The sequence below is a fragment of the Phaenicophaeus curvirostris genome, chromosome 1 (genome assembly GCF_032191515.1).
Source record: "Phaenicophaeus curvirostris isolate KB17595 chromosome 1, BPBGC_Pcur_1.0, whole genome shotgun sequence".
Lineage (NCBI taxonomy): Eukaryota > Metazoa > Chordata > Aves > Cuculiformes > Cuculidae > Phaenicophaeus > Phaenicophaeus curvirostris.
In genome coordinates, this window is record NC_091392.1 from 41,109,379 (window position 1) to 41,124,228 (window position 14,850).

The 14,850-nt window shown below is 40.6% G+C and overlaps 1 protein-coding gene across 3 annotated transcripts in view; it reads left to right on the forward strand.

Moving 5' to 3' along the window:
* Positions 1–14,636, forward strand: part of ATF7IP (activating transcription factor 7 interacting protein) — a 97,061-nt gene extending 82,425 nt beyond the window's left edge. For 2 of the 3 annotated variants that reach the window (XM_069854644.1, XM_069854653.1), the window contains exons 11-14: positions 5,208–5,363; positions 6,197–6,382; positions 7,367–7,479; positions 9,248–14,636. In XM_069854644.1, coding sequence (XP_069710745.1) covers positions 5,208–5,363; positions 6,197–6,382; positions 7,367–7,479; positions 9,248–9,664 — 872 coding nt within the window. In that variant the 3' untranslated portion in view covers positions 9,665–14,636. Of the gene's footprint in view, positions 1–5,204; positions 5,364–6,196; positions 6,383–7,366; positions 7,480–9,247 lie in introns of all 3 variants that reach the window. The other variant, XM_069854634.1, reaches the window with a different exon arrangement.
* Positions 14,637–14,850: the final 214 nt, after the last annotated feature.

Here is a 14,850-nt window from a genome sequence, read left to right on the forward strand (position 1 = left end):
CTCTACGACTACCTGAAAGGAGGTTGTGGAGAGGAGGGAGCTGGCCTCTTCTCCCAAGTGACAGGGGACAGGACAAGAGGGAATGGCCTCAAGCTCCGCCAGGGGAGATTTAGGCTAGACGTTAGGAAAAAATTCTTCACAGAAAGGGTCATTGGGCACTGGAACAGGCTGCCCAGGGAGGTGGTTGAGTCACCTTCCCTGGAGGTGTTTAAGGCACGGGTGGATGAGGTGCTGAGGGATATGGTTTAGTGTTTGATGGGAACGGTTGGACTCGATGATCCGGTGGGTCTCTTCCAACCTGGTTATTCTGTGATTCTGTGATTCTGTGAGTTTGTGTGAGGAGTCGCTGTAGAAGTGTATGGACTAAAATCCTAGTAAGAGCTTGAGTTTTGCGATGCAGTGAAAACAGCTCTCGAATTTTGATCAAGTTTCTTGGGAAATAATTCCTGTGTTTTGATAATAACATTCAGGTTAAAAAGAGGAGGAGTACACTTCTGACAGCTTTTTCACAATCACAGAATCACAGAATAACCAGGTTGGAAGAGACCCACCGGATCATCGAGTCCAACCATTCCCATCAAACACTAAACCATATCCCTCAGCACCTCATCCACCCGTGCCTTAAACACCTCCAGGGAAGGTGACTCAACCACCTCCCTGGGCAGCCTGTTCCAGTGCCCAATGACCCTTTCTGTAAAGAATTTTTTCCTAACGTCTAGCCTAAACCTCCTCTGGCGGAGCTTGAGGCCATTCCCGCTTGTCCTGTCCCCTGTCACTTGGGAGAAGAGGCCAGCACCCTCCTCTCTACAACGTCCTTTCAGGTAGTTGTAGAGAGCAATGAGGTCTCCCCTCAGCCTCCTCTTCTCCAGGCTAAACAACCCCAGCTCTCTCAGCCGCTCCTCATAAGGCCTGTTCTCCAGCCCTTTCACCAGCTTTGTTGCTCTTCTCTGGACTCTCTCCAGAGCCTCAACATCCTTCTTGTGGTGAGGGGCCCAGAACTGAACACAGTATTCAAGGAGCGGTCTCACCAGTGCCGAGTACAGAGGGAGGATAACCTCCCTGGACCTGCTGGTCACACCGTTTCTGATACAAGCCAAGATGCCATTGGCCTTCTTGGCCACCTGGGCACACTGCTGGCTCATATTCAGTCGGTTGTCAACCAACACACCCAGGTCCCTCTCCTCCAGGCAGCTTTCTAGACAATATGCATGTATATAGATTTGGCCAAATATTTTTTCCACTGCACTTTGTTTCACTGCAGATGTGGAGCAAATTTTATTTTGTTCTGGAATTATTGGTACACAGTCTCAGGAGAGAAGGTACCTCCTGCATTATGGTATTTACTGCAGTATGGCACAATATCAGTTCAGTGCTAATTCAAATAGAAGAGCAACGCTTATAGAGTTGTTGGGAACACTCAGATCCTGATTATTTTGTTTAAAGCAGTCACCCACAAACTAAGTAAACCTAATTCTATTATTTATAAAAGGTATTTAAATAGATGTTAATATAGAGAGAGTCTTATGTGCTTCCATTTCCATCTCTCCTGGTACAACTAGGAAACAAAGTTGCACTGTTTTGATAATGTGCAGTTATGAGACCTGTCCTTCTTGGTTGAAATTACTAAAGATTAAAGTTGACAGTATATTTTAACATTGCAGTAGATCTTTTTTAAACCTGTTCATCTAGTTGCCTCTCCATCCCTTCTCCCAATCAAGTTTCCATGTGGATCAGTAATTAATATCTGTAATACTGTATACCAAACTATGTATTTATATTGAGCTTTAGGTTAAGAACTGTGGAGTTTTTAGTGAGGTTATTAAACTGAAATCAGAATTTCTGTATTGGGTCACGGAAGAGCAGACCTGTATAGATAGATCATCATCAAGCCCATTTTTCAATCGTGATAGACAAAACCCTGTGCATTATTTTTAAGGGCTAATCACGTTGGGGGCGTGTGGCATGTGTTTAGTTGTTGTTTGGGCTGGGGAGTTAGGGTTTGGGTTTGGTGTTTTTTGCGTCATAGTAACTAGGACCTCTAATCATGTGCTTGAGCCACTGAGTTTGGGCACAGTACTCCTGCGAAGGAGTAGCTCTCTTTAAACAGCTGGTAGTGTGGCTTTTTGAAGCTCCGTTCTATAAACACAGAAACACAAGCGTCTTAAGTTCTAATGCCTTTTTTTACATACAGCAGTTTGCTTTTAAATAGTGCTTTGTGTAGGGGAAAAAAAGTGTTTCCATCACACTGTAGGAACACTCATCTGATACAGTCTAGATTTGCATTTCCTCTCTTACTTTGTCAGACAAGCAACACACAGATGTTCCATAGTTCATATGCAGGTTTTCCTGATCATCTTCACTGCTCTACACACGATTTCCCAGATTAATAGCAGAAGTTCTTGCCAGTTCCTAAAAGTCTGATGTTGCACTATCATCGTCATCTTTTTTCTAGTTCTCAAGTCTTAGCCTTGTTCCTCTGTGGTATTTTGGTCCACCTCCATACTAGTGTCATCTTCCAGTTTAGTACACTGGCAACTAAATTTAGTGTATGCTCTCTGATGTGTGCAAAAATTATTAACTAAAGTATTGCATAACACTTGAAAAACTGTGTTGTTATTTCTGTTCAGAACAATTGTTGCCCTTTTATGTAAGAGTAATGTAGATACTCTACTGTCTGCAAGTATCTTGCAATGCTTGTATAGTCCCCTTGCTGTACTTTTTATTAAATATTTGTGTAACACACTGCATCAAAGTACTTAATAAAAATACTAAAACAACTAATAGCTTTATCGGATACCTGTCCCTGGTCTAAACTGGATTTGTAATCTAAGAAAGATGCAGGAGTGTACTCTCACACAGCCCTGTGCTCATTTTTGGTTTTTTTGCATTTATCTTCTTGTAGGAAAAAATATTAAAAAATAAAAATATTAAAATATTAAATACATACAGTATGAATTTTTAATTTCGTAAGCTGTTTTGTCTGATAACAAATCCGTAGTTTTCTGGAACATTTTTTCTCTAATTCTAGAACATGCGTATGGCATTTCTGCTGTCCCATAATCCCACTTCTGAACCAGTGTGCTGATTAAAACCTCTTACTACAACTGCAGTGTTGTAGGCCCATTTTCTGGCATGGAAATTAGGCCCTCTTCTATTCCATTTTGTGTACTAGAGTTTTGTTTATACCTCCAGTAGTAATGTCTTCCATTTTATGTTCATTTCCATAAATCAGATTGTCCTGTCTCTTCCAGTTCCACATTTTTAATGAATATGATGTTGTGTTCACCTTAGTCCTGTGTTTACTCTGCACCCAGACTTCCCAATTTCCATGCTGACTTTTAGCTTACATAGCTAAACTAGTCTTTGCTTTTTGTTTCCATTTGTGTAGTGAGGTCTAGTTGGGTATCTTTCATCATTTCTGTGGCTGCTGCAATTCTGACCTGTTCTGGAGCAACTGGATTCTCTGCAGGGCTTTTGATTTGTCAAGGACAAGTGAACTCGTTTCTGTGTGGGATTAAAAACAAAAGCAAAATAAAAAAAAAACCTCGCATTTTTTCAGGCTACAATTTTTAATTGAACTGCATTTTTACAGCAGTAGTGTGTCTGGGTTTTTACTGGTTGGATCATAAGCACATCTTCTGTAGGTCGTGACTGAGAATGCACTCAAATGGCTTAAATTATCCAACAGCAGCTGAAATGTGCATCGGTCTGTAAATATTCAAAGTCAGCAGGTGTGTGCATCTCTGTAGGAGTCTCTTCAGAGCCAAATAATTTGTTGAATACTGAGAAATCTGTCTTACTCATGGAAAATAAAAAAGCTTCAGCAATTCACAGGACCTGTTAGTTCATGAAAGAGCAGGAAACGTCCTCCCCTTTCATTTTTGGACTGAGCATCCCTTTCTGAGCATCCCCTGAGCTGCTCCTTCTATAGACTTTGAAAAAAGAAGGTAAAGAAAAATTTATTTTCAGCAAATGGCTTCAGTAAAGTAGTTCGGCTATTCTGTCTACAGGACAGTATGGTCTGCAATTTATATTGTTTTTTACTTTGAGGTCTTGAATTGTATCATCTAGCAGTTTGTGAAAGGTACTGCTCCTTCAGGCTCTTAGTAGCTGATGTTAGAGACAGCTCAGTGAGACCACCACAATAGTCTCTAGCTGCTAAAAACCACAGCATTGTGAACTGTGTGGCCTTCAACCCTTTTTTTAATGCTTTGAAATCTAGTTAGTATACTTAATTGATAGTTTCTAAATACGTTCTTCTATACATTGTTGATACATTTTCTCAAGAGTTAAATAACACATTAACAGGTTTTTTGGTTTTATATTGTGTACTTTTTTACTAAATTAGTGGCTGCTGCATGTACAATTTAACCAATTTTTTGGTATAGAATGCCTGTAAAACCTACTGTTTTGTCTTGTTTTTGATTTTTGGTGGTGCTTTTTCTGCCCCTCACTAGTCTAGCTGAAGTATCTAGGCAAGAGCTTTTCAATTCTTCTTTATGCAACCTATGCACTGGCTGGATTACATACAGACTAGCACTCAAATGCATGTTTGCGTTGTCACAAATAAATTAAAGCAGGAAAACATATTGCTGTAGTAAACTACAGATACAAACACTGTGACTTCTAACAAATCGTGTTGAGGAGGGTGTCTGAGAAAACTTAAATTCTCTTTTTTAAGTTTTCTATAAATAATAAAGCAGTTCCCTTTTCTTAGAAAATAGCATGAAAATCCAACAAACTGGGCTGACTAATAAACAAAGGAAAGAGTCAGCAAATAACAAAAGGGTGTAAGCATCAAAGCTAGACAAGATTTATTTAGGGAGCTCTATCACTTCTTGAGTACAGCAGTATTTAGGCCTTTTTAAGGTTTTAGGCTATTCTTTTTTTAATAGAAACTTTTAAAGGCTTTGGCACCGTGTTCTGTTTAGTTCAGGTTTCCAAATTATTTTGAAATAGGCAAACTCCATGACGATAAAATGAAACATTATGTAATATGGGGGGCAAAAAGATTGTTATGTGAACATGAAGGGAATTGAATGTATTCTCTACAATTTTGTTTGCAGAATGAAAAGGTGAAAGAAGTCATGGTAGGAAGTATTCTTTGCTAATCTGTGAATGACCAGGGAGAAAAAGAGATTTTAAAACTCTGTGATGTTCTAATTTCTGTTTGCTGTTGTCTAAAACTTTATTTTCTTTTAAAGCAGATGCCAAGAAGCAGAACCAGACACCTGTGACAGGATTGAGCGTATCCACCCAACCCTTGTCTCGATCCTTGCAGCCTATGCAGCCAAACCCTGTGCAGCCAGCGGGTGTGCCAACAAGTGGACCTTCCCAAACCACCATACATGTATTACCTACAGGTAGCTTCATTTCACAACATTATAGGAATGCAGTGAATGCTTTTTTTTATCTTAAACTCGACTTGTGTATGCTCTATGTTGTGCTAATCTTTTCACCTGAATGATTAGAATGTTTGAGTCACTTTTTAGTCTTCACTCCAATCGGTTTCCCATAACTCTTTTTTAAAAACTGAGTAAGTGAAAGAGAAGGATAGTCCAGTTGGTTTAGATAGAGTTCAGGATCAAATTAATTCCATAAAGAGGAAGAAATCCTGCTACAAACAGTCATTGAAATTATTAAATTTACTATTGCTTGTAGAAGCAAAAGAGGAACCTGTAGCAGTTGCATTATTGAAGTCGGTGGGGAAAAAACATAAAACTATTAGCAACATCACTCTTAGCTCTGTCCACCTGCACTTGGCAGTTGATCCTTTTGGCAGTGTGAATGGCAAGGCTGACATTAATGTTCCATTCCTAGTTACTTTTTCTGCAATGTGTTTTGGGGTGTTTGCTCTTTTTCTTTCTAACTGAAAGAATAAATGTAAATCCTCTTTTTTTTCTTGATTTTACTCTCTTCTATAGATGGTTGTTGAAGATTAGCTGACATTAAAATTTTCTTTATGACTGATGTGTTCTACATACTCTTTGGTGTTGGGTTTTATGTGAAAACTGTTATTTTTTTAGGCCGTTTTCTCTATTCTTGCATTGTCTAAAGCGGATAAAATTTCAGAGACAGTTTTTATTTTTCATGGCTCAGATGAATCAGTTTTCCAGAGGAGTTATGTACCGTGGAATAGGCATATCACCTTAATGTGGAATTCCATTCTAGATTATGGTTCCTGTCTTTTTTCCAGCTCCGACAACAGTGAATGTAACTCATCGGCCAGTGACTCAAACTGCTGCAAAACTTCCTATACCAAGAGCCCCTGCTAACCATCAGGTGGTCTACACAACTCTTCCTGCACCACCAGCTCAGAGTCCTGTAAGAGGAGCTGTCATGCCAAGCCCAGGTTTAAGGCCAGTCAACCCACAAACTGGAGGTAAGAGATGCTTTCTAACATGCACATTTTAGAACAACACAGCTCAATATGTTCTATCTGATGGATATGGTGGGGTGTTTTGTTTTGCCTTTGTTGCTTCCTTTTTTACAGTACTGGTCCTAACTATAGAGGTTAGCGGTTTTTTCCAGTTTACAGACTTGAGAAAATCTCAGGTAATCAAGAAATCATTCCCTCTGCAGCTATGTGAAAGAGAAAAAAAACAGATGCAAGTCATCGCAGGTCCTAACTCTGCCAGTTAAGCATCTCTGGATGACATACCAAATACTTTACATCCAAAACGAAATTTTCCATGATTCTGTTAGAGGTAATGCTGTTGCTCTGGCTTGTAAAGTCTGCGTATTATGCAGTACCACTATGTGACAAGCTAGGTTAGACATAAGAAAATGATGGTTCCTCCATAGCATTGTACCTCAGGACAAGAAAGCCACGTGGTTAGCCTGAGTAGATATAAGACCAGTATAGTTAGAATACCAATTCAAGGCTTCCTATTTTCATATTGGGTAGGGAGGTTTCACGTATTTGTAACAAAAAACCAGTCATGTTTCTTGATCCCTTTTAGTTGTCATGACTTTTGATCTTTTAGCCCATTCTACATTTTTCACTATCTTTGTTACACAACTTTTTTAAATGCTACTGTTGATGTGTATTGGTTGGATGCTTCAGAAGTAATCTGAATCCTGAAGCGATGTAATTTTTATCTTCTTACTTAAGCTTCCTGTATCTCCCACACTTTGATTCTGTGCACTTTACAGGCATAAGTAGAAGTTCTCTTTGACTTCTACAGCTTTGGGGATGGGAGGTGATTTTGTTGTGCAGTACGTCATCAACCTGCTGGCAGTTTGAGGAGAGTGTGTCACTGAAATTTGATGTCATCCAACCAAACCAAGGAGTTGGTCTTCCAATATTCTGTTAAACTGATTTTAAGTATTGAATACTCAAAAGTATGCACTGTGCTTCTTACAGGTATGACAGTGCGAATGCCTCAAACAGCTGCATATGTTGTGAACAATGGACTAACTCTTGCATCTGGAGCACCTCAGCTTACAGTACATCATCGACCACCACAAGTGCATGCTGTGAGTAGTCATTTTGAAATTACTCAATGCAATTTACAGGCTTGTCACTGCATTGACATCGTTCATATTGCTTCATAGTGTGAACTACAGAATACTGAAATGCCTTGTAGACACTTCTCGGGCAGTTTGCATGTATAGCACCACCCTATCACCTAGAATGGCTTCTGCCAAGAGTGGTAAAAGCTATGCAATCTGTTAGCTTATCCCAGAATTCTCCAGATCACCGGTAGCACGTACTGAAAAATGGTGCTTAATTGTCCGCATATGACTCATGCAGTCAGTGGTACAGAAGAACTGCCACTATAAAGTTTATTCATGGTTTGGCTATGAATTGGATGACAAAGTTCTCAGTACAGCTGTTTGCAAAACTGTGGTAGGAGAACAGGGCACAGACAAGATTATCAAAGTTGCCAGTTCCCAAATTTCAGAGGTTTTTTAATCACTCTTCGGGTCATTCTTCTGCGTCACCTCAAACCCTTTCTCATAATTATTTGAGAATTTGCTTATTTGATTGGTTTTGTTGTTGAGACTGAACCAAATTCATACCCAGCTGTTGGGCAGCTTGTGGTATCCTGAAATGATAAATATGTTACCAACAAAGTGGTTCACCATTCTTTCAACCTAGACACCATTCAACTTCATGCATTCTCCAATGATAAATAATGAGAATACATAAAGCCAGTGTCACACAGAACACTGGAGATGACAAGAACTGCCCCATCTTTCAATCTGAAAGGACTCTGGCTTAAAGAACAAAATTTTGTACCCATTGTAAACACATCCCTAAATGCATCTTAACTAACATAAATGAGAGACCTCTGACAGTTTCAGTGGTATTAGAAAGAAAAATCAATGTGGAAAGCCACATTTGTTCCCATATTTCAGAATTCTCTGGAAACTGAAGCTGAGCATTTGTGATCTATTAAAGGTAATAAAATCCATGTGGCACCGTTACCCATTGTTCCTTTTGTGAATGAAAACCTGCCTGATGAGGTGTCAGCCTAGTCCACTGCTTGGAGTGTTTTGGGTAACATGGGAGCAACAGCTCAAATGTGGATTAGCTCAAAGTCAAGAGCTAGTCCACTGAGCTAGTTGAGACTGCCTGCTCAGTCTTGATAATGGGCACAATGTTCAGTCCATCACAGAATCACTAGGTTGGAAAAGACCCACTAGATCATTGAGTCCAACCATTCCTATTAAACACTAAACCCCTCAGCACCTCATCCACCCATCTTTAAACATCTCCAGGGAAGGTGACTCAACCACCTCCCTGGGCAGCTTGTTCCAGTGCCCAATGACCCTTTCTGTGAAAAATTTTTTCCTAATGTCAAGCCTGAACCTCCCCTGTCACTTGGGAGAAGAGGCCAGCTCCCTCCTCTCCACAACCTCCTTTCAAGAAGTTGTAGAGAGCGATAAGGTCTCCCCTCAGCCTCCTCTTCTCCAGGCTAAACAACCCCAGCTCTCTCAGCCGCTCCTCATATCACCTCTTGATTGGAAGCAAATAGGATATAGGGAAATAACTGTGGCAATGATCATCTGTGTACCGCTACGGATTTACATGTGAATAAAAAGAACTTACATCATCCTTGGTCCCACCCCTCCTTAACCTTTGCTTTTGATCTCTTGACACTGCACAGAGGACTTGGAGTTGTGATGACTGGGTGATTGCAGGGTCGTTTACTTCCGTTTGCTTGGGGAATGATGAATTAAAGCCTCCTTCCACTGCTGTAGACTCTGACCTTTCCTGTATTGCTCTTCCATTGCTTAGGAGCTGCCACGCCCTATACATCCTGCCCCACTCCCAGAGGCACCGCAGCCACCACGTCTGCCCCCTGAAGCTGCCAACACTTCTCCACCTCAAAAGCCACAGCTGAAGCTGGCACGGGTACAGAGCCAGAATGGTATTGTGCTGTCGTGGAGCGTCATGGAGGTGGACCGGAGCTGTGCCACTGTGGACAGTTACCATCTCTATGCCTATCACGAGGACCCCAGTGCCACAATGCCCTCCCAGTGGAAGAAGATCGGGGAAGTAAAGGCCCTCCCACTACCTATGGCATGCACTCTTACACAGTTTGTGTCTGGCAGCAAATACTATTTTGCGGTCCGGGCGAAGGACATCTATGGACGTTTTGGACCCTTCTGTGATCCCCAGTCCACAGATGTGATTTCTTCCCAGAGCAGTTAAAGTAGAGATTTGGAGCTTCTCTACCTGTCCTACTACCAGGAATTACCCCAGTTTTGGGGGGTTGATCCCATGCATGAAATACACTTTTAAATCCAATCTGCAGGATCATTTTAGACAGTTGTGTGATACACTACATACATTCAGAACCAAAAGAAAATAAAGTCTCACCTGCAGCAAGAGCGCCTGTTTTTTCTGGATAGCTCAAGTCATGGGCCATTTGAAAATTTCATTTTCCTTTCCATGACAGCTGTTCTACCTAGATACCTATCTACCTGTTATACAAGGGCACCCTGGATGCCTGGGATTCTGCTTCAGAGTGGGAGCAAGATAATAAGTTACAGTTTGTCTGAAGCAACATGTACACACCTGTAATACCTATCAAGGCACTAACGTGAGGGCGGGAACAGATTTGCCTTTTATCCCCTCCACGCTGTGAACAGGCTGTGATAGGAAGGGCAATTCAAGGTTTCACTTCTGTATTGAAAGACTGAGTGGTCTGGTCCTGTTTTATAAACTGTAATCAGCCCTCTAAGGGAAGGGTGGGAACTTGAGTCTGGCCAGGGTACCAGTGTGTGTATAAATTTGGAGTTGGTGGAAAAGAAATAAGTCACCCCACTACCTCCTACTGGTCCAGAATAAGTATACTCCTCTACCTTCACCATTCTCCCGCACTCACACTGGGAGTGTTCCCAGGTCAGAAATTAAACTGGATTGTAGAGGCTGCATTCACAACTCTCTAGCTCAGAAAACTTCTCTGTCCCTCTCCATCCATCCATCCCTATTCTTTAAATTTATTTTGTGCCTTAAAGAATAAATGTAGCCAGATAACTTGTGGTGTTCTTTTATTTGCTTAAAGTTATTTTTCCCTTTACTTTTCTAGCCTTTCATTGCTGCTTCTCATTTTCCAGGCTTGCAGTAATTATTATTTCTGTGAAGACCAGGGAGTGTAACATTTGTCGAAGTTGGATTTGTTTTAGCTGCAGTATCATTCAACACTTTCCTCACTGTAATTCTCGAGTAGTTGGGTTTGTCCTGTCAAGAATATTGGAATATACAGACAGTATTTTCCACCAGACCCTTTCCCTGTTCTTTTGGGAAAGCTGTATGCTGCAATTCAGCCAAAGAAGAAATCTCTGTGGTGTGACACCATGAAAGCTTCTAGCTGTTTGCACTCAGTTTGGATGTGAAGTTAGTACAAGATACTAGTTTGGCTTCCCAGTCCTATTCTCTGTCTCAGTCGCCTGCCTCTGCGGAAAGGAAACACACACAAAGCTGTTTAGAAACAACTTTAGACACTGGCCTAAATTGTGAGCAATCGCAAATGTTGATAAATACTTTCATGATGCTTCTGAGATGAGAAAGGAAATTGGTCATCTGCCCTATTGTTGTTGACATGTTAAACTTGGAGTTTTTTGCAGAACCAAATCGTAATGTCCTTGGAGAAGAAAATATATGTAAGGTTTTTATTTTGATACTTGTCAGAACAAGGACAGCAGTCTAGTTCCTGCCCAGCAGAACCAAACAAATTTTAGGAGGGAATAATTTTTTTTTTTCTAATCCATGTACCAAAGCTGTAGAAGATTCCATTTGTTAATGCCAGTGCTCTGCTTCTTAAAACCAACATTTGTATAGGTAAAGCAAGGTTGAAAAAGGCCAGGAAAGTTTAAATCCCAAAACATAGCTAGTGAAATATGCTATTAAATTACGGGTTCTTTAGCTGTTCCCTTTGAGAACTTTCATCAGTAAAAGGAACTATATTGCAGACTTTCATCTATGCCATTACACTGAACTCCTTCATGTAGCTGGGATTGTCACTACTGTCAGGTGGGTAATTGATATTTTCTGTGTGGAAATTTGCATTTGAAGCATAGCAGTTCTGTTGATTTGGGGGAGCAAAAATTCTGTTGACATGCAAGTATCATGAGAGAAGGTTCACAGAATCTCCTGTATGAATAAGGTGTAACGTTTCTTTTGGATAACAGTTGTCCTTGTACTGCTGGTGCCAATAATCAACAATGCCTTGGATTTTTCTATGTTTAATTAAATGTTTTATCTGCCTATTTCAAGGAATAATTTTTTTAGTTACACATTTAGTCTACCTATGGAAAATTGGGTCCTTATAAAGCCAGTTCTGTAGCAGGGGTTAAAGCAGTTCACTCCAGTTGATGGCTGTTAAGTCCTCCTTGGGCAATTTTTTTTTATTGTGTCTTTGAGGTAGCACCGAAGGGCCATTGGTCGTATCAGTGCAATGAGGTTTTATAGTTTGAAAATGGAAATAAATGTTAGAAAACAACCTAGAACTTAATGTTGCTCATTTAATTGTGATTCCAGCCCAAACTATACATAAGCTTTTCTATGTTTTGTCACAATTGTTCTAAGCTTTGTCTTGCTTTGGATAAGCAGGGGGCGAGTCGTATGTTAGAACTTTTTTTTTCTTTTTTCCAGTGGAGGTATTATTACAGATGTTCCAGTGTTATGTTTGGAGGTTTTCTGGGCTGTATCTTTAGAGAAAGAAGACTCATCTTTAATAACTAAAGAAAGGTGTAGTTCTCAACTGAACTGACTGTAAAAACTGGCTTAGGCTTAATAGATCCCTTTCTGCTGCGTATGGCAGAGTGCAGTTGATGTTTCATGAATGGATTAAATAAGCCAGCTACCATTTGTTGGCTCAAGCCATCGCAGCTGTGGGGGAAAGCCAATGTCTTTGTTTCATCCCAGCAGAGCTGTCAAAGACCCAGTTTCAAGATCTTAAGCAAGTAGTGGTGGCAAAGTATGTGATAAAACACAGCTCGATTTTCAAATGCCTGGCTTGGTTTGGAGACCTGGAAAGTAGCTGGTCTTTAAATCACAGATGAGGAGAGAACTATGCCATATCTGTGAAATCATTTTCATGGTGGAGCAGATCTCTGCAGTGAGTATTCACCTCTTCTGCTAACTAACAGGAGTGTTACTTGATTACCTACAGCAGTTTTCCCTGTGTTGTGGGGTGGCTGGTTGTTCTATTATCCTTTACCTCCCGGGAACAATAAAACTACTGAGAAACTAAATTTCAAGTTTGTTTCAACAAACATGCAGAACTTATTGATTTCATTTAATAGACTTTATTTGAAAATATTACCGAAGTATCTGGGAACATTCAGTACAGGTGTGTTAATGTTGTACTTCTAGACTGGGCTCTTCATGAAAGTATTTATTGCTGGAGGCTTACACTTTAAATTATGCCAAAAATCTCTATATTGCTTACAAGTGAAAGGGTTGGTTTCAGTTTCTCCTTTGCGCTTCATGCAAACATTTTCCCATCTTATTCAGTAGCCTGGTAGAAAGTGGTTCCTGTGTTAGTGTTTTGCTGTTGCCGTTGGATACATAACTTTTCAGCACTACCACCTTGGGTCTGGTCCCCCATCTTTTAGCAAACACAGTACTGATTCTACAGCTGTGGTTTCCATCCTCATTTACTTTCTGGTTCATTTTAGGTTTGGTTTTCTCTGTGATACAAGGGCATCTGGATGTCCAGGTTGAAATTAGGTTGAGTTAGTTCGGTTTCTGGTTGGAGAGGACTCCTGCTGTGGAGCGGTGATGGCAAAATGTCTTTTGGCTTCGTTCAGCATAGTTACAGCCTCACCAGCCTCCTTTATTTCAGTATATGTCTAAAAAAAAAGCCTTATTGGACTGAAATAACTAAACCCTAGGAAGGGGTCAGACTTTAGGTATCGCATCAGTACTGCATCTGCAGTGGCAGCTTCGGAAAACTCAGTGAGGGTGCAGAGGCAGGTTCCACTCCGCCTGTATTTTCTGACCAGCTTCCCTAGGAGTAGCAGTTGGTCTTAGATGTTTGCTTCTTCAAATTACTTGTGCTGCCATTGGCCATGTTAGATCACTTATCACAAGCACTGAGACACTCACCTGATCCCGAGGTTCTTAGCACAAGGCTGGAAATGCCCACGTTGTCTTCCCTGTAAAAAGGGGTCTCACCCTGCTTCCTTTGAAAACAATGGCAAAACCCCTCGTGCCTTCAGTGGGAGCATGATTGGGCCCAATAGTAGGATCTGAGCTCTGTTTTGCACTGTAACAAAAATAGTCACTTCAGCCCTTCCTTTACCCTGTTTGTCTTAAATGTCCAATAAATCAGAATCTGTATTACAGGTAGGCACAGGTCAAAGGTCAAATCTGTTCCTGCTCTCCAAACAGCCATTCCCCAGTATTGGAGTATTGCATACACTGTACAAAAGCTGTGATTCTGTCTCCTTGTAAACTCTTGAGTATTTTCATTTAGTCGAAAATATCTATCCAGACTTTCTAAATAGAATCTTGATATATTAAATATATATTTTTTTAAATTTGTTGGTTTGGGTAGGGGTGGGCATCGTATGAAAACACTGGAGGGAGAGGAGTTCAAATGGTGCTGAGCCAACCCTGCCACCAAACTCGATATTCCCTTCCAGACACCTTCAGAGAGGAGAAAGAAAAAGAAAGGATTGCTAAGAGAAGGCAAATCTTCCTTTTCACCACTTCCTAAGCACCTGTTAAAAAACATTTTTATTTCTCATTGTCATTACACAAGCTGAGCATTCTTGTTTTTCCTCTTCCTTTATGAATACACACATAGATATATATATATAATTTGAGGCGCTGTCTTAATTTAATGGAGTATAGCTGTAAATAAGATAACTGGGCAGTAGCTGTTTGGGGAGTCCTGTTCAGCTTTAGTAATTTATTGGCTATTGGGAGTCAAATGTGCAAAATCATTTGTTAGAAAACTCAGCATCTGATTTTTTTGTTTTGCAGCTGGAGTTGTAAATACAAAAAAAAATTGCAGAACTGATTTAATGTCCAATTTAAACTGGGCAGTTGCAAGTTCTCCCCATTTTTTTATGTACTGTAGATTAGCGTGTGTGTCTCTGTTAACTGTAGTGGGGATTTGTCTGACACGCCTGAAATTTATACTTTGAAATAAACTACTGGGTTTTTAACATTTTGAGTCATCTGTGCTTAGTTCCAGACGTCTCAGGAGAAAACTCTCTCCACGAGAGCCCAGTGTGCGCTCTTCCCCTTCAGAAGTGTTGCCGCCTTGCTCCAGTAATGTTCAGCAGCAAAGGTTTGGCGTCATATCATTCCCAGAAAGTCAAGTGTGTGATGCTGCCCTCCCAGCCTTCTCACAGAAACAAAACCCGAAAACTTCTAGAAGG